General features: G+C 36.3%; 1 protein-coding gene across 1 annotated transcript in view; it reads left to right on the forward strand.

Moving 5' to 3' along the window:
• Positions 1 to 21,706, forward strand: part of Gabrb2 (gamma-aminobutyric acid type A receptor subunit beta2) — a 221,053-nt gene that overhangs the window by 62,289 nt on the left and 137,058 nt on the right. The window contains exon 5 of the mRNA XM_005071932.4: positions 20,286 to 20,506. Within this exon, the coding sequence (XP_005071989.1) occupies positions 20,286 to 20,506 (221 nt within the window). The remainder of the gene's footprint in view (positions 1 to 20,285; positions 20,507 to 21,706) is intronic.

A 21,706-nucleotide genomic window follows, 5' to 3' on the forward strand; every position in this document is an offset into this window, starting at 1 on the left:
CTCTCTCTGCCTGGACTCTTGTGGGTGGGTGTAGGCCCTTCCCTGGATGAAATGGCAGACTCTGGAGATCCACCATGGAGGGTCTCATGCTCCCTGGGGATGGAGTGGAGATTGGCTGCGGTACTGGGGGACCTGGTGAGGAGTGTATGGGGGGAGGAGAGGGAGAGGGATCTGGGCTTGACACATGAAACAAGCTTGTTTCTAACTTAAATTAAAAAAAAGGAAGAGGAAAAAATGTTAATTTAGAAACAAAAAAGAAGTCACGATTGTATAATACATTTGACATAAAACTTGAAACACAATATGTAACCCCAGTTTTTTTCTTAAATTCACTTGTTTTTAAATAGATATATAGTCATGCTACTGAATGCTTATGTGATTTTTTTAATCTCATACATTAGGAAAGAAGGAATTATAAATTTACTGTTGTTTTATAAAACCAAATTGATGTCCCTGTAGTTTGATAATGGATTTATTTTTAATGAATTTCCTTTTAAGTGGTACTACCCTTCTCCCAAAATAATCAACACAAAAGGTACATTTTATTATTCTATATATGTAAGAATATCTTGCAGACTATAGAATCCAAAGGCGTCAATGTAATCACAAGAAAACCCAGAAAATCAACTCACTTGGACATAAAGGCGCTCACAGAGACTGAACCAACAGCCAGGTAGCCTGTGTGGGACAGACCCACACCCTCTACATATGTGACAGTTGCGTAACTTTGTGTATTTTTGGACTTGTATCAATAGGATGAGGGGTTGTCTGTAACACTTTTGCTGGTTTTTGGAACCCTATTCCTTATCCTGGTTGCCTAGCCCAGTCTTAATACAAGGAGAAATGACGAGTCCCTACTGCAACTAGATATGCCATGTTTTGACTAAATCCATGGGATCCCTGCCCTTTTCTGAATAGATATGGGGGAGGAGTGGATGGAGGGATAGGGAGTAGGGTTGTGGGGATGAGGGTGGAGAGTGGGGGGCTGGAAGGAGAGGAAGGAGGGGAAATGGTGGTCAGGTTGTAAAATAAATAATTTTTTAAAAAGAGTGCCTTGTATACAGTTTTGCTTCAGGCAATAATAAAACAGATATTTGAATACAAAAATGTGATAAAATAGGAAGATATCACACATAAGATCAAATTTTAAAGTTTGATGTGTATCTTAGTTCTAAAATAGCTAACTTTAGGAAGGTCACAAATGTCCTTAACGTGATCACATTTGTCCTTTTTGTGATATTTGGTTCAACACCATACCTGGTAAGCATATTTTGTAATAAACTGCCTCAGGTCTTCAGAGAAAATAAGAGTTAGAAAATATGCTTTAGTACAGACACATTCATAGGTGTCGTTGATTTTGGTTTAGAATGAGGAAACTGTTTTCTTTGTAGAATCATTTGCTTGTTTTATTCCCTTTTCCACTGACACAGATCACTTGCTTTGTTCCAAAAGCATGTGTACTTATTTCCTGAGGATAATCATTCCCTGAAGGCAGGGTTTTTCTAGTTCGGACAGGATACTGCAGGCTCCTCTTAGTAGAGACCACATTGAAAGTTAGGAAGCAGAGTTATCAAAAACTTAGTCCTACCATGATCTATGAATGTAATAATAATAACCAGTGAACTTCTTAAATTTTACTATACTAGGATAACAGGAGCCTCTGCAATCAACTCCCAGAGTTTGATGAGCTGTCACAATGGAATTTTCTCACCACTGAGCAGATCTATTAAAGTTTTCAATTTTTTTATAGCAATTACCCTCTCCAAGACTAAGAGAAGCCGTTTCCTTCATGTGGTCACACATTAAAAAGTTTCCCTAAATAATAGCGGTGTTTTCAAGGTGACTTGGTATTTTGAACCATTTAAATTTTCCTCATCATATCTTTCATTAGACTCTCATTTCTCTAATGATTTCATGACAAAAGTTAAATCATCCTGAGTGAGGTAACCCAGACCCAGAAAGAAAAACATGAGCCTTTACCCAATAGCTGATGGAAACAGAAGCAGAGATTCACAGCTAAACACTGAGCTGAACTGGAATCCAGTTGTCGAGAAGGAGGAGTGATGAGCAAAGGGGTCAAGACCATTCTGGGGAAACCCACGAAACAGCTGACCTAAGTGAGTGGAAGTTTACAGACCCCAGTCTGACAGCTGTGGAACCAACATAGGACCGATCCAGGTCCCCTGAACTTGAATGTCAGTTGGGAGGCCAGGGCAGTCTATGGAGCCTCTGACAATGAAACCAGTATTTATCACTAGTGCATGAATGCACTTTGGGAGCCCATTCCCTATGGAGGGATACTCTCACAGCATAGATACATGGGGAAAACGTAGGCCCTGCCTCAAATGATGTGGCAGACATTGATGACTCCCCATGGTAGACCTCACCCTCCCTGGGGAGTGGTTGGGGGATGGGATGGGGATTGGTATGGGGCATGGTAGGAGGGAAGAGAGAGAGAACTGGAATTGGTATGTAAAATAAGATTGTCTTTAATTTAAATAAAAATAGTATAAAAAAACCCTTAGAACATTGATGACATCCATGTCTGCAAATGATAAAGGCTCTATAGTGAGGTGACCAGAGCATGTGATCTAAGGGTTTTATGGATGCTGAACTTGAACTAAGGTTTATGTGGAGGGTGGTCAGACTCTTAAGTGATAGGATGCTACTGGGATCCCCAGGAATCTTAGCCTGTTGTATATCAGTGATTATGAAGAACATCTGATTCGGACAAAGAGAGTACTGAAACTGTGTGTTCAATGTCACTTTGGTTGTAATAAGACAAAATGAAACAAAAAACAACAAGAACAGCAACCAAAAATGCCTTTTCTTTCCAAACCTAATCATACGCATTTGCGTTTCATCTTGGCTCATCAAGTATTCCCTTGGAAGCACTGACTAAGCATATTCTCTTTGCTACAGCCTCAGTGTGCAAATTGGCCAAGTTCTCGGCGTCAACAAGCTTGTCAAAAGTATGAAAGCAGAGATATGTCCTTATTTGAAAAATGTCCTTTCCCTTTAGAACTGTCAGATAGCTTCAGAAGCTGCTGCTTCAGAGAGAAAGAGCCTGGCCCATGCTGAGTTGAACTAAAATAAGCGTCTGGAATATTGAAAAGGGTCTACTTGGCCCTTCTTGTCTGTCAGATTTCCTACACTGTTTTGCTTTTCATATGAAATCACTGCTAAAAAATCAAAGGGAAATATAAACTAGGCAATTAGGATTGGATGAGCTCTGCTAGTCACTGTAGGTGTAAATAAGGTGAGATCATTATTAAAAAATAAAACATATAAGAATTCATTGTCATCAGCCATAGCACATGCTGGTAAAATCCCAGGCGGGCTAGCCACTTGTCTCTGTGATGCCTTGTGTGAAGTTATATTGTAGCTAGCAGATTAATGAAGCACTAGAAAACACCACAAGAAGCATATTGTAAATTATTTAGTTTGATATGCTTAATAAAAATATATACCTCTGGCCAGTGGGTGGTGAGCTTAAAATGGAATCTTAAGTGTTGATGCTTTAGATTTCAAAGATTGCTTTTGAGGAAGGGCACCGCATGTGTCACATCTGGTTCAAGTGGCAATGTAAATCATTGGACACTGAGTTTCCTTTTAAAAAAAGGAATGGTGTGATGTCTACAAACGTGTTTAAGGTGAGTTTTCCAATTATTTTAAACATGACATACAACAAAGCTATAAATGCCATTTCTTTGCATCTCTTCCCTTTCTGGAGACGATATCCAACTCAATGTTTTCCTAATTGCCTTTATCAGACTCGTCTCTCTGCACTTGTGGGAATACAAACGATGATAGTAGTATTTGGGGGGTATCTATTTGCTTTCTTTACACCAGTCACCTATGCAAATGGGAGGAAAATTGATCTCAGGTCCTCTTATAGTTTCATTATAACATTTCCTGTTAAAAGCTACAAGATAGCCTGGCATGATTGTTCAAGTACTCAGAAAGCTGAGAAAGTTGATCATGAGTTCGAGGTTTGCCTGCATGATGTAGAAAGACCATTTGCATCAAATACAGAAATCCAAACTTATAAAGCAAGTAATGGTTGATTTGTGACATAATTCTTTGCTTAGCAAAAAGCAGTACCATAAATGATAAATGTGCTTCAATATGCTCTTTTAAAGAGGGTATCAGCCAGTCACCTTATTACATCAACTTTGCAGCACTAACAGAACTTACCATCTGATAACAGGAAAGCCCCGAGCCTGTGAAAGAATTCCTCTCTCCATCCTCGTCTTATCTCTTCGACTTTCTGACTTCTTGATCCATTAAATGACTCATTTACATAAAATCATGAAGTATTCAACTTTGACATTGGATTAATTCACTAAGCATGATTTCTCAAGGGTTCTTTGTAGTGAGCCATGTATTAGGATTTCTTCCTCTTACTTCTTAATACTGAATAACATCCCATGATTTCTGGGTATATACTAGTGTGTGTTAGTGTGTGAGTGTGTGTGTGTGTTCATATATCTTATTCCCTTTATCGTTTTAACCTTGGTGAAATTTTAGTCGAATCTCTCATTTGGCTGCTGCTATCATGTTGAGAACTTGACTAAACAAATATCCTTTGGATATCCTTTGATCAACTACTACAATTTCACAGTGCTGGGGACAATTTCTGGGTTTATGCGATGATATGAAAGCATTATAACACTGGATTAGATTATCAGATTCCTGCTTTCAGCTATTTCCATAAAAGACAGTCTTGGATTACATGGTGCTGTATTTATTTATTCATTAGAACAGCTACATTTCCCATAGCATCTATGCCATTTCACATTCTCACCAATAATACAAGAGTTCAATCCAATATCTATACATGTTTTACAATTTCTCTTTTTTCTATACCTTATTTTTCCTGTATTTTAAATTTTGGTTTTGTGCTTAGTGAGTTGTTTATAGTAGCTACCAAATGATTGAAGTGACACTTCATTGACATTTTTATTTATAGTGTCATACATCTCAGCATCTTCTTCTGAAATCCTGTATATTATTTTGGTAAATTATACTCAAGTAGTGTTCTTTATTATGTCCTGTTATCATGTTTTTTGTTGTTGAGTGCATTATTATATTTTCCATGTTAATATCTTATCAAATATATGACTGACAAATAATTTTCCATTCCATAGTTTCTATTCTTAATTTACAGAAACAGCACTGAGTGGATGTTCATTTTGTACTTCATAACTTTTCTAAATTATTAGTTCTCACAGTTTTTGTCAGCTAGTCTTTTATACATAGATAGCATGACAGGGATATTATTTTTTCTTTTTTCTAACTTGGATGTAGTTTTCCTTTTATTTTTTCTTGTGTAACTGCTCATTTCCAGTTGACATTTTTTAATCCTATTGTAGTGAAAATCTTCCAGTCTTTCTTTGTAAATTTTAATTTAGAGTTTATTATATATGAGACACTGCATTGCTTCTATACAGAAATGATATCATTCAATATTCAAAACCATCTTATGAAATAGGTATTTTTATTGTCTTTTCATTTATAGGTAATTCTCTGAGTTTTACTGAGACTTGGGAATTATCCAATAGTCCCAAAGCAAAAAAAAAAAAAACTTAGAAAAAACACTTGAAACTTGACTTAGAATTAAAAATATTAGTTTTTTATTTTCTTTCTTTTATACCTAAGCCACTAAATTTATATAATTTTTACCCTCCTTTCCCCCCCAACTCCTCTATTTTACTTACACTCCCATTCCCTGTCAAATTAATAACATCTTCTATAATTCTCTCTCTCTCTCTCTCTCTCTCTCTCTCTCTCTCTCTCTCTCTCACACACACACACACAAACACACTCACCACACACCCCTAATTAATTCATTTAGTGTTGCTCCTATGCACATGAGTTTAGGGATTACCACTTGGGATTGGAAACCCTTTTCATGATCTCACCCTGCATGGAGAAAACTAATTGTCCTCCCTTAGTCTGTATGAAATATTCATAGGTTTTCATCTAGGGTGAGGTCTTGCGAAACATCCTCCATCCATTTTGGCATGGTGACTGGTGTGGTTATCATGTAGGTCTGGCTTAGACAACATATTGTTGCGATATCATGAGTATGACTGTCGTGTCTAGAAAATACTGTCTAGCCTCAGGTGTCCTTCTCTTCTTATTTTTACAATCTTTCTGCTCACCCCATCCCCATTATTTTCCCTGAACCTCAGATGTAGGAACTGTCTTGTAGATGTACCAACTGCAGCTGGGCACCTCATGGTCACTTATTTTCTGTATTTTGACCTGTGTGGATTTCTGTAGTAGCCCCCATCTGCTGGAAAAAGAATTCCTTTGGTAAAGGGTAAAAGCTGCTCTAATCATGGTAGCTTAGAGTTAGAAACAATATTGATTTAGGTAAATGGCAGCTGTAGTTTCTCTTTTTGAGTCTATGACCTCTCCAGCCACAGGTATTTAGTTGAGTTTAGTTACAAGCATGAATTCCATCTTATTGAGTGGGCCTTCATCCCAATGTGCTGTTGGTTGTTTCCTGAGACATAAGGGCTGCAAGTGCATCATGGGGATATCATTCAAGCTGGTCATTATTGTGCTTTGAAAGACTAACATCTGGTTAGATCTAGTGAATACTTCTCTCCATTGGCAACTTGCATACACCTTTTAGTATAATCAGGACTAGTCCTCAGGGAGGAGGCTACCAGGTCAATATTAGCTTGATTCTTCAAAGTCCTATGTTTGTAGTATGTGGCAGGCATCTCTTCCAGTATAGGTCATTGCGACTAGCAATGTCGTATCTCAGAAATAATGTCCAACATTTCACTTCTGGTGTACTACAAAAGTCAGTGGCAATGACTTATACTGGAGAAGAAGTTCCCTTGATTAGAATTGGGGTGCTTGTTAAGTAAATCTGTGATTAATTCCACTTAAACAGTACCACCTGTCTGTCTGTCTGTATCTATCTATCTATCTATCTATCTATCTATCTATCTATCTATCTATCTATCTATCTGTAATCTATGTATATATGCATGAAATATGTCTTCATTTTTAATTAAGTTTTAAAATATGTTTCTCTATGTTTTTTCCAAATAATCTTTCTCATCTATTTTCTCATGTTTTGTTAGGGTGTTTTTTATTTGGACAGCGCCTCACTATGTAGTTAAGTAGCCAACGTTGGCTTGGAACTCACTAAGTATCCCAGGCTGGACTAAACTAATAGTAATTTTGTCCTTTGGTTGCTTAAGCACTGGGACTCTCAGCTTGTGCCACCAGCCCAGCTTCCTCTTCTACTTTCTCTAACATCTCTCTTTTTCCATACTTTTATTTTATCATAACATTTGTTGTATAAATTTTCATGTGCTTGCAGATCTCAAAGTTGACATTTTCATTTAATTATAGTCTATATCTCTCTTTGAACTGAAGTCTTGTGAAAACAGAAACTCTGGTTTAAATAAAGATATGTGCAGCCTTTGCATAATTCTGATTTGTAATAGATACATAATAAATTATTCTTGCCTATATGTCTTTAAATATCAACAGATGCTAAGGTATCACTTGACAAATCTCTCATGTACAGATTTTCTCTAGGGTCTTACAGTTGGTGATATTCTGTTCTATTCTTCTATGTACATTTTAACAGAACATAGGAAAGGACAGGAAGGGAGGCACAGATAGTATTATTTCCACCATAGGAACTCACTAAATTATGAAGCAAAACTTAAATGTTGCAAAGTATGTTCAGACTGAGTCAAATGTGTTTCTACTTTAATAAAATATTCACTCCCAATCTGGAACCTTATGCCTCAAACAAGCAGCATCTTTAGCTATTATTGCTCATGTGGTCTTTAAGAATTAAGTTAAATCTGTTTTATCTTTATGAATTTCACCCTCTTAATTTTTCTCATCTTGAATCAGGACATAATGCCTTTGTCTCTGACATTTTATAAGTTGGCTACAGAAATGGTTATCATTGCATTAATTCACCCATCCCTTAGTGATAATAACTCATCTTGAGATATATTTTATTATGCAGTTTTTCAGTTGCATGAATTCTACAGAATATATTTACACAAAGTAAGACAGAGTGATGTGTCTTCTTATGGGGAAACACAAGCAGACATCTGCTTATTATAGATAGGGCACCAGCAGACCCTGGAAATTATTCCACCCAAGACTGGCTTATGAATTTACTGTAGTTACTGATAAGGGTATGAGTAACTGAAAAGTAGCTGCATTACCAAGAAGCCCACTCATGGGTGCAAACTTGTAACAACAGCATCCTTGGAGTTCCCTGCCCAATCACTAGACAGGTATCTGCAACATTCTGTTGTTCTCTTCCCCTGGAATTGTTTACTGATTAATCTAAGCTTGGAGAAGGTCCTTGTAACACTCTGAACTTCTTTAGCCTTTCAAGTTTTCCTGAGTTTCTGAGATTTACCAGGAATGTGGCGGAGAAGATGTTTCAGTTTAAAGGAATAGTTATACAGCAGGCAGGTTTCTGAGTTTGAACTACTCTGCTTAATTTCTTATTAGAATCTTTGTGTTCCATGGGCTGCAGCATTGACCTGTGTGAATACGTACAAATGAGTGGCCCCAGTGAGGCCTGTCACTGTAAAACACATGATTGGGGGTGGGGGGTCATTTTTCAGGGCATGCTAGGCATATTTGTCAACTAGAAAGTTTTTTCTGTAAGAAACCTACCAGCAACACACAGGCTCCCCTGGTCCTCTTACCTGGGGCATTCCTCCATGTTGCAACCATTTTATCCTGTCTTTTCTGCATTGTAGAAATTTAGCCAAATGGGAAGTTAGTAAACAAAATGAGGTTAGCACTTAAAAAAAAGAATCTTTGTGTTCAAAGATAACAGACTAAATAGCTTGAAAAACATGTTTATTTGTCATAGACAGACATTTTATTGAGCTTGACAAATTCCTTAAGTGTTGGGTTATTGTGACCTTGATTGTTATTCTGAACACAAATTAAAGAGCCATGAGAAACTCACTTATAAAATAAACTTTGATATTTAAAAGTTATGCTATATGAGTGAGTCAATTACTCACTCACTGAAATTCTTCATAGTGATCAAGTACACTTAATGACCTTTTGCTATCTGCCATGTATACACTGTCTTTTTGAATCATCAAATTTCAATATTTTATTCTGAAAAGACCTCAGTTCCTCCTTGAGTAATATGAATGTAAGTTAAGTATGTGATAGTTTTTAAGGGGAATTTTTCTAGCTGAATTACTTCTGAGAAATGTAATTACTATAGGCAGAGCTCTACATTGCTGGAGTTGCTATATGCTTCTTAACGGTACTCTCTGTGCAAACCAGATTGTTTTCCTCATTCTGCACAATCAAGGTAAATTGAGAGAGTCACTTTTTTGTGTAAATTTGGTCTCTGTGTGTTTTCTGATACTCCATCACATATACAAAATTGCAGTTTTAAAATTATAAAGAAGGTTCAGAAACGAATGCTCATTCTTGGTCTCCAACATCAGCTGTAAAAGTGAGGTATTTAACGAGACACTTCACACCTTCAATATCAATGCCAATTCTAACTGTGTGTAAATTCATTAAGTTGTGTGGTTTCAGATCTGGTAATAAAATATATATAACTTATTTTATGTATGTTTGATGGTTTTTAGCTTGTAGTTTCTATATAGAACTTTGTATGCATATGTCATTATTTTTTATTTTATACTATTTTAAATTTTGTACAATGATGGAGGATAATGTAATCAATATGGGAAAATTATTAAAATCAAATTAAAAATGCCACGGGTATTTTAGATTGATGGAATTGCAAGAAGATAGAGTATATGGTCAATGAAATGCATGCACCTGGCATGACTTTGAAAATCCTTTTACTAGTCTTTCTCAAATGTATCACATGGAAAACTTAGAGATGGCAATAAAAAGGCTAATATAATAAGCAACAGTCATAGAACACTAAATATGAGCCAGTCATTCTGCTAAATCATTTTTCATATGCGAACTGACTGTTAGAAACATTACTTCCCATTTTTAATAGATTACTATGTCTCAGAATTTGGTTGAATACCCAAATGTCACAGCAGCTAATAAATGGTGAATCCAAAGTTTCACTTCACAGTTGCTATGATTAGTGAAAAAAATGTATGTAAAAGTATGAACTTATAGGCAGTGTCAGGTCATATTATGCTTGGGTACAGGCTGCTTATGATTTAGAATACTATACAGCAATGGAATGGAAACTTAGAGTAAGTGCACATTCATAAGGAATAAATTATACACAGGAAATATAATTTCAATGCTTATTATTAAAGGGAATCTTGTCCATTATTGTGCCTGCCAAGTATTAGAATAGGGACAGAGATGGCCAGTTATATTTGTCATTTCTCAAAATTTATCATTTAACTAGTGTCGAGGCCTATCTGAATTAGCCCCACGTTGTGGTGCCATATATCACGGACTGGTGTCTTCAGGGATGGGATAAGGACCAGACGAACAACCCTGGGTCCATTCCTGAGTGAGGGAGTGTGGATGAGGGAAGGCTGGCTATTAGCGTTATAGAAAAGACAGAGACATACGATCATATCAGGATAGCAGTATCAGTTAATACAGGGTAGTTTATTCATGCATCAATCTTAAATAACCAACCAAAAGTGGAGACAATTGCAGAAGACTTCTATTATCATATATAAAGGCCAAATAGCAATTGCATATCTTAATCCTGTAGCTGCACAAACACTTGGCCTTCAGGTACTCTAGAGCAGCACTTATCACCTAGCCTTCAAGACGAGTGTAAACGCTAGCCTGGGCCCAAGTATATTGTTATTTAGACTGAGACCAAGACATCCTGCAGCTGTTAAGCTAATATCTTAACTCAATAAGAGTGACTTGAGAGTCTCAGAACTTGTGGCAAGATGGAATAGATTTCCAGTATACTGGTCCCGAAAAACTAGACTGTCAACAAGAGGATAAACTATAATAAAATGCATAATGAATTAAGCAAAATAATGGTAACCCTCATTGCCATAACTATATGCATTTTGATTTCATGACAAGATAGTAATCAGTCCCTTCTGAACTTGACTGTTCTTGATGAGTGACTTTGGTTGCAAGTCCCCTGCCCCAAATGTGTGTCCCACTGTTATTCAGGGCTGTTGCCATGTGCTTCTTCCAAAATGCTGCAATTGAACATCTGCTGTGACAGCTTCCATTAAGGGGAGATGAACGTTTCTCCATTGCATTCTACTTTAGAAGGCTGATAAGGTGAAAATATTACTGTGACCTTTAATTAGATGACAATTTGTGGGCCCAGCTATGGAAGACAGAGCATTGTATAAAGACACAAATGCAGAAACAACTTGGAGGGACAATATACATGCTTCTTAGAGATCCTTTTAATTTAAATAGAATATGTCCTTCATAGGTTCTTATCTCTATAGGACTTCTGGTAGTAGAATTTGAAAAGCTATAAAAAATAGAAGGAGTATCAGTATTTCTGAGGGGTATGAAAATTGAGAACGGTAGAAAAAATGCAAACTAACTCTCAAATACATGTGAATGAGAAAACTGAGTACTTTGAGGATTTTGGAATAATAATAATTTAAGGAGTCAAAAATTGATATAGGAACTGTAGCTAAGTCATAAAGTGCTTGCCTCATATGCATAAATTTAGGTTCATCTTTAGTTCAGCCAAAACATTTGATTGTAAATTTGATTTTGCTTTACTGTGATCATGAAAGAAGTCATAAATAAAAGTTACCTGAATCACTTTATCAAGAATGATTAAACCTGGCATTGAAATAATGCATCCCTTTCATCCCAGGGTTCAGGAGGCAGAGAAAGGAAGATGTCTATGAGTTCAATGCCGGCCTTGTCTATAGAGCAAGTTCTAAGATAGTCAAGGCTACAGAAAGAAACTCTCTCATGAAAACAAACAAACAAAAAGTAAAAAGAAAAAATCTTTGCATAATTTCTGATAGAAATGTAAATTAAATATAGAATTGCAAACCAGTTAGACCAAGATACTACCATTAATATTTATAAGCTCATTAGTTTTGTCTCAATATAATGTACATACTTACATCATTGTGTTACATTGTTTCACTATTATTTAACAATATTACACAAACATTATATTAATAACACTTGAACCACATCTATTAATGTTAATAATTGGGCAATGTAATTTTATACTATATATGTATATATGTAACTACATAATTTGTACCATATGTTGTTTAACTTAATTTTTCATCTATGAAGATTCTTGGCAATACAAATTTATATGTATTTTGGAATAATATATATATTCTCTTTTTGTATCTTTCAGTAGATAGTTGTGAGTTTTTTAAAAATATTGTATTGCTAATGTCTCAGATACTTCAAAGTAGATTATTAAGAGATACATTGTTACAAAAATCTGGGAAGCCCATTTTTATAGAACATACTTTCCAATTGGCAAGATGACAAGTGCAAAATTACCCCAATAAATGAACATGAGAGTCATGTGCTGTGAGAGCTAGTGTCCATTGGGGTTGGGCTTTCCAGAAGGGCTCGCTGAGCAGATTTGAGCTTTGAGTTGAGTTCTAACAAGACACAGAAATGTGGCTAGTCAATGAAAGAGCTTGAAGTATTTGTGTGAAAGGAAAAGTCAACATTAATGTGCTTAATGGTTTCAAGTGAGGGGGGAAAAGGGACAGTAAGAGGCGAGTCCAAAAATTAGGAAGTTCCAAGTACATGCAAGGCTGTGAAAGTAAGTTAGAATTTCATTCTAAGCATGGTGAAAGGCTTTTGGTCTGTATGAACCAAGAAAGACAGTGCTCTGTGTGTATTTTCTTACTATCCTGTTGAGGGCAAGGATATAACAGTGAGACAGTGACAATGACATTGCAATAATTCACATTTAATAGTAATTTTCCATAAACAGTTAAGACTGGAGACATGTCAGATTTGTTATAATATTTGGGATGGAAACCTAGTATTTAACTTCTTTTTCTAAAAATGTTTCTAGGGTAGGAGAGATTGTTCTCTGGATAGGAGCATGCACTGTTCTTCCAAAGGTCCTGAGTTGCACCCGTTCCTTCTCCCTGCAATAACACCCTCTTCAGACAGCTCACAATTGCCTGTGACTCCGGCTCCAAGAGGGATCCAACATTTCTGAATGGCACAGGCACCTGCACTCATGTGCACACACTCTCACACACACATCCACCCCCTACATATATATATATATGTGTGTGTGTGTGTGTGTGTGTGTGTGTATAATTAAAAACAAAACAACATGTATTAAAATATATCACTAAGAAGGCCACATTGAGAAAAGGGAACTGTATTTTAGACACTTCTGTGAATCTTCCTCAGTGCTTACAAGATGAATGCCATATATCAGGCAGCTGTACTCTCATTCACCTAAAAAATGTGCAAACATTGTCTCTGCCCACATGAATAAGCTAGACTTTCTATCAAGGACATCACAGCATGCCATTAGCTGCCTGCACACTTCCTAACAGACACTAAGAGGAAACTGAGTGAGACAAGATCAAATGGAGGTCAGGCTTTGGAGGCTCTGAAAGGTTCAATCACACCAAGTTAGTTAAGTTAGGGGACCAGCTCAAGATGCCAGAGAAGGGATATCCCAAGTGCTCCTCAGCGTTGGTACCTGTAGGGCAGTGTGATTGCGGTTGGTGGCAGGCATGGAACCATAGAATCCCTTTAAGAAATTGCCTTAGAAGTGGACCATATGGAGGCATTTCTCAATTCTTTCAGATAATGCTAGCTTGTGCCAAGGTTACATAAAACTAGGCAGCATAACCCTAATTAAAACAGAGACCAAAAATAGCAGTTTGCAATTCCACAGAAAAGAGATATCACTGTTTTTTAAAATTTTATTGAGCTATACATTTTCCCCACTACCGTCCCCTCCTCCCCTCTCTTTCCCCACTTCCCACACTCTCAATTTACTCAGGGGATCATGTATTTTTCCCCTTCCTAGAGGGATCCATGTATGTCCCTCTTAGGGTCCTCTTTATTATCTAGGTCCTCTGGGGTTGTGGCCTCTAAGCTGGTGGTCATTACTTTATCTTAATATCCACTTATGAATGAGTACATATTATATTTGTACTCATTCCATCTGTCAGCTACAAATGGCTCTGTAATGCAAGGTTCTTGGTCCTGTTTTGTCCTTCCACCATTCTCAGCCCCAAAGAAGCCACATTAACATAAAATTATTGGCCAGTGACTAGATGGTCGTAATATTTAGGAAGCATTTACACATCACATGTAATATCATTGGCAAAAACATGAGGATTTTAGCAGTGAAAACTATTTTGCATTTCCAGTTATGGAATTCAGGAAAAATACAAGAAGGGAACATGAAAGTGTCTTCTAAGCTTGCCCTCAAATAATAAACTGTTGCCAGAGCTGGAGTAAAAGCTACAGTGTGCATGTTGAACAAGTGTTGCATTTTATACACGAGAAACATGTATTACATTTAAATGAATCATTAAATTTCTTGATCGTGGGCTTTTATTGCCTTCCCAGGACTAGAAAAGTCTTAGAAGAGGCAGAAGTTTAGACTCTCAGTTCAGAACCTATATCTTGGCATGCCATTAGTTAAAAGTAATAAACAATGATTACTAGACACAATTGTTTCTGCAAGTGGTAATTAAAAGAAATTCCCCTTTTCAAATCATAAATTCTTTAGAGAAGAAATTGAGATGTAACTATTATCTAGTAGAACATGCAAGCAAGATTAGTTACTGAAGCTCAAGATTCCAGTGTAGTAACAGTCATTTTAAAAGCTTACAAAATGTTGCCACAGCAGATAAAGTAAATTTTATCATTGATGAGGATTTACTTTAAAGTCTGTCTATTAGAGAAGTTAGCAGATGCTATTGCGTGCTCAAAGGAGACACCAAACCCAAATTAAACACACTCATTTCCCCAATGGCTTCTCCCTGGATACAGAGAAGTTAAATGGGAATATGAAAATATATTGGTGATATTTTTTCCAAATGAGTATTGGTGGCATGGGAAAAACAAAGGAAAAGATCCATAGAGTAGAAATTCTGAGTTCCTGAGAGAGAGAGAGAGAGAGAGAGAGAGAGAGAGAGAGAAGGAGGAGGAGGAGGAGGAGGAGGAGGAGGAAGGAGGAGGAGGAACAGAAGGAGAAGGAGGAGAAGAAGGAGAAGGAGAAGGAGAAGGAGAAATGGAAAGCCACAGATGAAATGGCAGTAAGAGGGAAAGCAGAAACTTTGTGGTAAGTAGTGACTACAGACACAGGAGTGAAACATACAGGCTTGACCAGGAAGAAATTTCAGCACACACCAGAGTGAAGATCTGTGTCTAAAAGTGGCCAGAAGATAGGCACGGTCTGTGAAGTCAGTAGGGAGAAGTTAAAGGAACCCTATGGGGAATCTTCTCATGCATGTGGCAATCAGGCTTAGGTTAGTGCCTACTGCTTTGAATACTGATTAAGGTTCTGGTGAATGAAGAGAAATGGAGTCTTAGAAAATATTAAAATAGTGGTTCTTCACCTTCCTAATGCTACGTCCCTTTAATACGGTTCCTCATGTTCTGGCAAACCCCAAGCATGGATTTATTTATTTTTGCTACTTAATAACTGAAATTTTGCCACTGTTATGAATGCAATGTAAATATCTGTGTTTTCTGAAGGTCCTAGGCAACCCCTGAGATAGGGTCATTTGACCCCCAAAGAGGTCACAGCCTACAAGATGAGAACCACTGTATTAGAATATTATCAATATAAGCCTAATAATAAGATGATTGGTTTATTGTTTCCATGTTTCTGAAATACTTAATCTTGATTTTTTAAAATTACAAACGGAAATAGTAACAGCACAGTGGAGACGCCTGGTTGATACCATTTTCAATAACTATTCAAAATTTAGATCAGTAAGAATGTGCTGGATGACACATACTATCCTGTCTGTAACAGATAATCCATAGCTTAGGTGACAAGCTGTCTAAAACTGTGTAGCCCCAGTCCACTAGGCACACATGCCAGAAAATCCAGACTGAATCATATTTAACAACAACAACAACAAACTGACCAGAAGTCTTCAAAAGCATGACCAGAAAATTAACGAGACTAGGAAACTATCCCAGATCAAAGGACTGAAAAAGTCAATACCGTAACTTGGATGAATCCTGGTTTAAGAAAAAAAAATGACTTCAGTGAATAAGTGGAATCTAGTCGTTTATTAATGATAAATAGTAATATTTGAGTGCTAATTTCCTAATTTGATAGCTCTATGGTCGTGCAAAATATTCACCTTAGAAAAAGTTATAAAAAATTTACAATAGTGTTACTGTGTAATTTTCACTTTAAATTATAAAATTAAAACAAAGGGAAAGAAAATTTTCAAAGCTGATTATAAGTATGACAATATTATCAAATTTATGCATATGAAGGTATATCTACCCACACTTCTGTAACTCATAAGAGAATGTGTTTATTTGGGCTTATGGTTCTTGAAGGATGAGTTCAGAGCATTTATGTAGATATTCGGAAATTGCTAAAAAGATTATGTATTCTCCAATTGATTGCCTCAGTTCTTTTGTTGAGAATCAAGCAAACACAGAGGTGTGTGTGGTTATTTTTAGGTTGTTAAATTCTACTGGTCTATGTTTCTGTAACTGTCACCACATATTGAGTCTACTTTCTTTCTAAGTCTTAAGAACCATTCTGTGTCCTTCAACAGTTTTCTTTCCTTTTCAAATCATTTTTCCTATTCTTTGTTTGGTGTTTGTCTTATTTGCTTTCTGTTTTCTGAGACAAGGTTTCTCTGTGTAATAGTCCTGGCCATCCTGGAACTCAATCTGTCCCAAGCTGGCGTCAAATTCACAGAGATCTGCTGCTACTGCCTCCAGATTTCTGTGACTAAAGGCTCAGATCATCATGCCCAGATATTTTGACTCTTCTCATTCCTTTGTTTTGCATATGAATTTTAGCATCTTGTTAATATTAACAAAAAGAAGTCCCTATATGGGAAAGACATGATTAATGTTAGTATTGAGTCGTATCTATAGATTAATTTCAGGGGAAATGAGAGCTGAGTAATATTCACCTTTGAACTCATGAATATAGCACTCATCTCCAGTCATTTAGGATTATGTGCATCCAACCTTGTGTGTGGACCTGTGTGCCCATGCAGATGTGTTAATTCAATAAAATAAAAAGGGAGACACAAAATTAAATCAATAGTACTACCCTTGTAATGGTCTTACTTCACTTTTTATCCCTTTTCTTGTTTGTCTATTTGTTTGACTTCACATGATCATCAGATAACTGCTTTCATAATTTTTTTCTAAATTTATTTTTTTGCTTGCATTTAGTGGGACAAACAAGCTACTTACTAAAGTTTTCACGAGATTGAAAAGGAATTGATTTTAGCTTTGAGATTCTAAATATATGTTTCATGGTGATTGTGATCAGGTTGAGATTTTCCAGTTTGAAAATACCAGCTTTGAGACGGCTCCTCTTGTTTAAATTCTAAAGGATACAAGATCAATATGGAAGTTGAATGGATTTATCTGAGGTAAACAAGTGGATAAGGGGAATATAGAGCATTGGAACATTCTTTCCTCATGCGTACAAACACTTCCTTTCTTGACAGTGCCATGGTGTGTAGTTTTGAGATAAGTGAAATGGAAGGTGATACTCTATACAATGTTCAGGTTATGTATGGGAGTATTTCTTAGCAGGAAATGCCTTGCTGACAAATAATAGAAGTTAGCATGTAATGTAACATCACAACATTGCCATTTACTTGGACCAAAATAGAACAAAATTTCGTGAACCCAAATATATATCTGCTGACTGATAAAATCACGCTCTTTCAAATTGTGTTTCATATAAAGAAAGCTTATTATTGAAGTAAGTAGCTTTGACTTCTAGGAATCAACATTTTCATTTCCTCTCAAGAATTATTAATCACTAAGAGTATTTCCTCATTCACAATATAAATTATCTATTTAATATTTTTATGTCCTGGTTTCAGTTATGTGTAGTACAGACTTATGAAAACTTCATTGTACTGCTCTTGCTTTGCAGAACTGTACTCCCTGGGTCTCTAATGCTCTTTCTATTAAGCCGGTGAATTCTCCTAAGGACCTTCATAGTAACTATTTACTGAACTAGAAATTTGCAGAGCAGTCCATAATAATTCTCAGAGTGATTTGCTGAAGTGAATTTCATCTAAGAGTCTGAAATGCCTTCAGAATATTAGTATATCTGTATTTTTATAATAGAATTCTGACACTAAATTTAGATCCCATTTGATGAAGTGACTTCTCGATGAGGACAAAGTGAGCAGATGTGCAAATCCAGAGACACAGTCAAACTTTTTGTGAATATGTTTATACTTTTCTCCTAAGTGTTTGTGGCATATAATATCATGTGAAGCACTGAGCTGGGATACATAAATCCCAACCAAGCTTGGAAAAAATCAGGACATTGTGAAGACTGAATAACATTCTTTATATACAGAATTATCCAGCTCTGGGCAGAAATCCCAGAGGCACAATTTACAGCACATTCACTCATTCATGATTTGTGCCCTGGTGCTGATCTTGCCTCTCAGCCTGCTGGAATGATTAAGACATGATTCTCATTTTTTAAAGCCCTCAAGTAGGTCATTGTGAATTAATTTTAAAATAGATTTATAATTATCTTTTTTCAAATGAGCATTTGTTCCTCCGGTTAGTCATTCAAATGAAGGGGAGAGAGCAATTCCTTTGTGTCCATAGGCTTCTAAAGGATCAAGCATGTCACAATATATATGTAAATGTTTTATTCATAATATATTGGGCTTTGTGGTTTACAAATTGCATTTGCATTATTTAAACCCATTATAGTTAGGAATAGATTGAGCATATATTAAAAGCTCCATTTATACTTAATCAACTCAAGCAAAAGGAAGCAAATGTATACCTGATAACAGCTAGTTTCTCTTCCTCCACTTCCAACTCCCATCTTCTTACATCCTTTGGCTGGTCTCCTTCTTCCCTGTGGTCTCATTTCCAGTTTCTTTACTCTGATGCACACAAGTGTGTGTGTGTGTGCGCATTTATGTGTGTGTGTGTGTATGTGTGTGCATCTAAGCTCCATGTGTAAAAGAAAACATGAAGAATTTGTCTCAAAGTCTGGCTTCTTTCTGTTAACAATTTACAGTTCCATTATTTTTCCTGCTCATGTGTCTTTTTCCTTCAAGGCTATAAAATCTCATTGTTCATATACGCTTTTTTTCATTCATTCATTTATTCTAATTCAATTTCTTTGGCTAGAGCCAATAAATATCAATGTGCAGGTGTCTCCATGGTAGGACAGGGAGTCTTTCTGGGTGATTACAGGTTGTAATGAGTCATATGGTAAGTATATTTTTAGATTTTGAACAATGTCTATACTGATTGCGGCAGTATCCGCAGTAGTTCACATTTCTTCCAAAAGTAGTAGGGTTCCTCTTTCTCTGCATCCTCACCAGAATTTGTTGTCATTTTATAGCTGGGTGTTATATAAGTATGCATCCTCTCCTGAAAGGTAAACCTTATAACATTGTTCTAGTCCCACTCTTCCTAAGACTCTTTCTAGTGCCACTGCTCTCTTACGTGAATGTCTTTACTCTGTTCACTAAACATGATGATTCCTCTCCACTCTAAGGACATTTTTACACTCTCCTGTGCTTAGAATGTTCTTCTAAGAACCAGTGCTTTGGGCTTATCTGGTCTCTGAACCATTTCAGTTCCTTACAGAGGTTTTTCTCCACACCATCCCAGACAAATTTTTAAATATTTTATTAACTTGGTGGACTTATAACATTATGTGTTACTCTGTTAATTTATCTAGCTTTGTTCATAAACTCTGAGATCAGCCTTTGATCTACCCTCATCACCGCCAGCTACATACCAGGCATGAATTAATCATTTGTTGAATGAGTCAATGCATGAAATCTTAGATTTGATATGCAAGTTAATTGTTTCAGGACAGAGGAAATCAAGTACCTATTTATTCTTTTAAGTTTGTATTTATATCTTGTCTAAAAGAACCTTATGTACTCTACTTTGTAAAAGAAAAAAATAAGTTATGTAATTGCTTGTTGATATCTGTATTCTTGTAATATACAACAAATTTTGTGTAGACATAACTTTATTTACCCTGTATTCATAGTGCCTACAGCTATGTTAGATGTATGTCACATAGTAGGTGCTTTCGAAGTATGAGTTAAATCAATTAATACATTACATCAGTCTGTTCTGATACAAAGTAACTATATTTCTTTTCCCATCCACAGGACTATACCCTGACCATGTATTTTCAGCAAGCCTGGAGAGATAAAAGGCTGTCCTACAATGTAATACCTTTGAACTTGACATTGGACAATCGAGTGGCAGACCAGCTCTGGGTGCCTGATACCTACTTCCTCAATGATAAGAAGTCCTTTGTCCATGGAGTGACTGTCAAAAACCGTATGATCCGCCTGCATCCAGATGGCACAGTCCTGTATGGCCTCAGGTCTGTAATGTGGATCTTAAATCTAACTTTTCCTGAAAAAAGAAAGCCCAGTTGCCTGTTGTCAGAGGAAATGTTGTACTGTTTTCTTTCTTCCTTCTGCAGTCCTGCTGAAAAAGAGTCAAATCTTCTATCAGGGATATATCTAAGAGCTTAGGAAAGTGTGTGTACAAAGGACTTAGCTCTAGCTAAGACTAAGTTGTTACTTTTTTCCTTTTCTTCTGAATTATCTCTTAGTATCAGATGCTGATGCTAAAGCCGCTTTCTTTAAAGAATAGGAATAAACAGTGTCAAAATAGTTGAAGCACTGGGTTTCTTTAAAATAGGAAAACAGAAGGCTCTGCATGTTGAATGATGGTTTGTACATGGCATGTGCTCCTGAGCTAATGAACTGGGTCATGGTCCTTGGGTGACAGGAGTACTATGCCCTTTCATCCTCTGAGGAGCAATTGACTTAAAATAAATACCTTCTCATGTTTATTAATGCTTAATTTGTTCTCTTAAATGTACCTCTAGGAAAGCATTTCAGCACCAGACTATTTGGATGGTAATAATTTGTAACGAAAGCTAGTTTAACTTCAATTAAACCAATAGATGTTGTTCTAGAAAAAAATGAAAATACAATTTTATTCTGAAATTATTTCCATGTAAACATTTATTTTCCTGCTTGAAGGAAACCACTCTAAATATAAGCATTTTCAATTGCCTCTGATCTATTATTTTGCATAAAATATTTTTATCCTGAAAATATTACAATGTAAACACTTTTGCATGACAGAGGGAATTTATTCTAAATGTTAGTCTTGTCAATTGCCTCCGATCTGTTATTTTGCATAAACATGTGGCTATCCTATGATAATAGTGATGATAGTGGCAACAGTAATGTCTATCAACTGAACCCTTCTCAGGGGTTGCACACTGAGCTGAGTGCTTTCCACACACCATACAATCGCCAACAACACCCTATCTGCTTCTCACTTTACTTGGTTTTTATTAACCATCAACAGTTGTGATCTGAACACACTGAATGGAAATGATCAGAAATGAGAAATAGGGTTTATATTATGTAGTATTCACTAGCATGATGAAATCTTACTCACTGAGTAATCCAGTCCTACCTAAAAGAAACAAGTTACTGTTTCCCCTACAAATCCATGCTATAGATAACCATTAGTACCTTTGTAGCCATCTTGGATGTCAAGT

This window comes from Mesocricetus auratus, unplaced genomic scaffold (assembly GCF_017639785.1).
Source record: "Mesocricetus auratus isolate SY011 unplaced genomic scaffold, BCM_Maur_2.0 Super-Scaffold_100007, whole genome shotgun sequence".
Taxonomy (NCBI): Eukaryota; Metazoa; Chordata; class Mammalia; order Rodentia; family Cricetidae; genus Mesocricetus; species Mesocricetus auratus.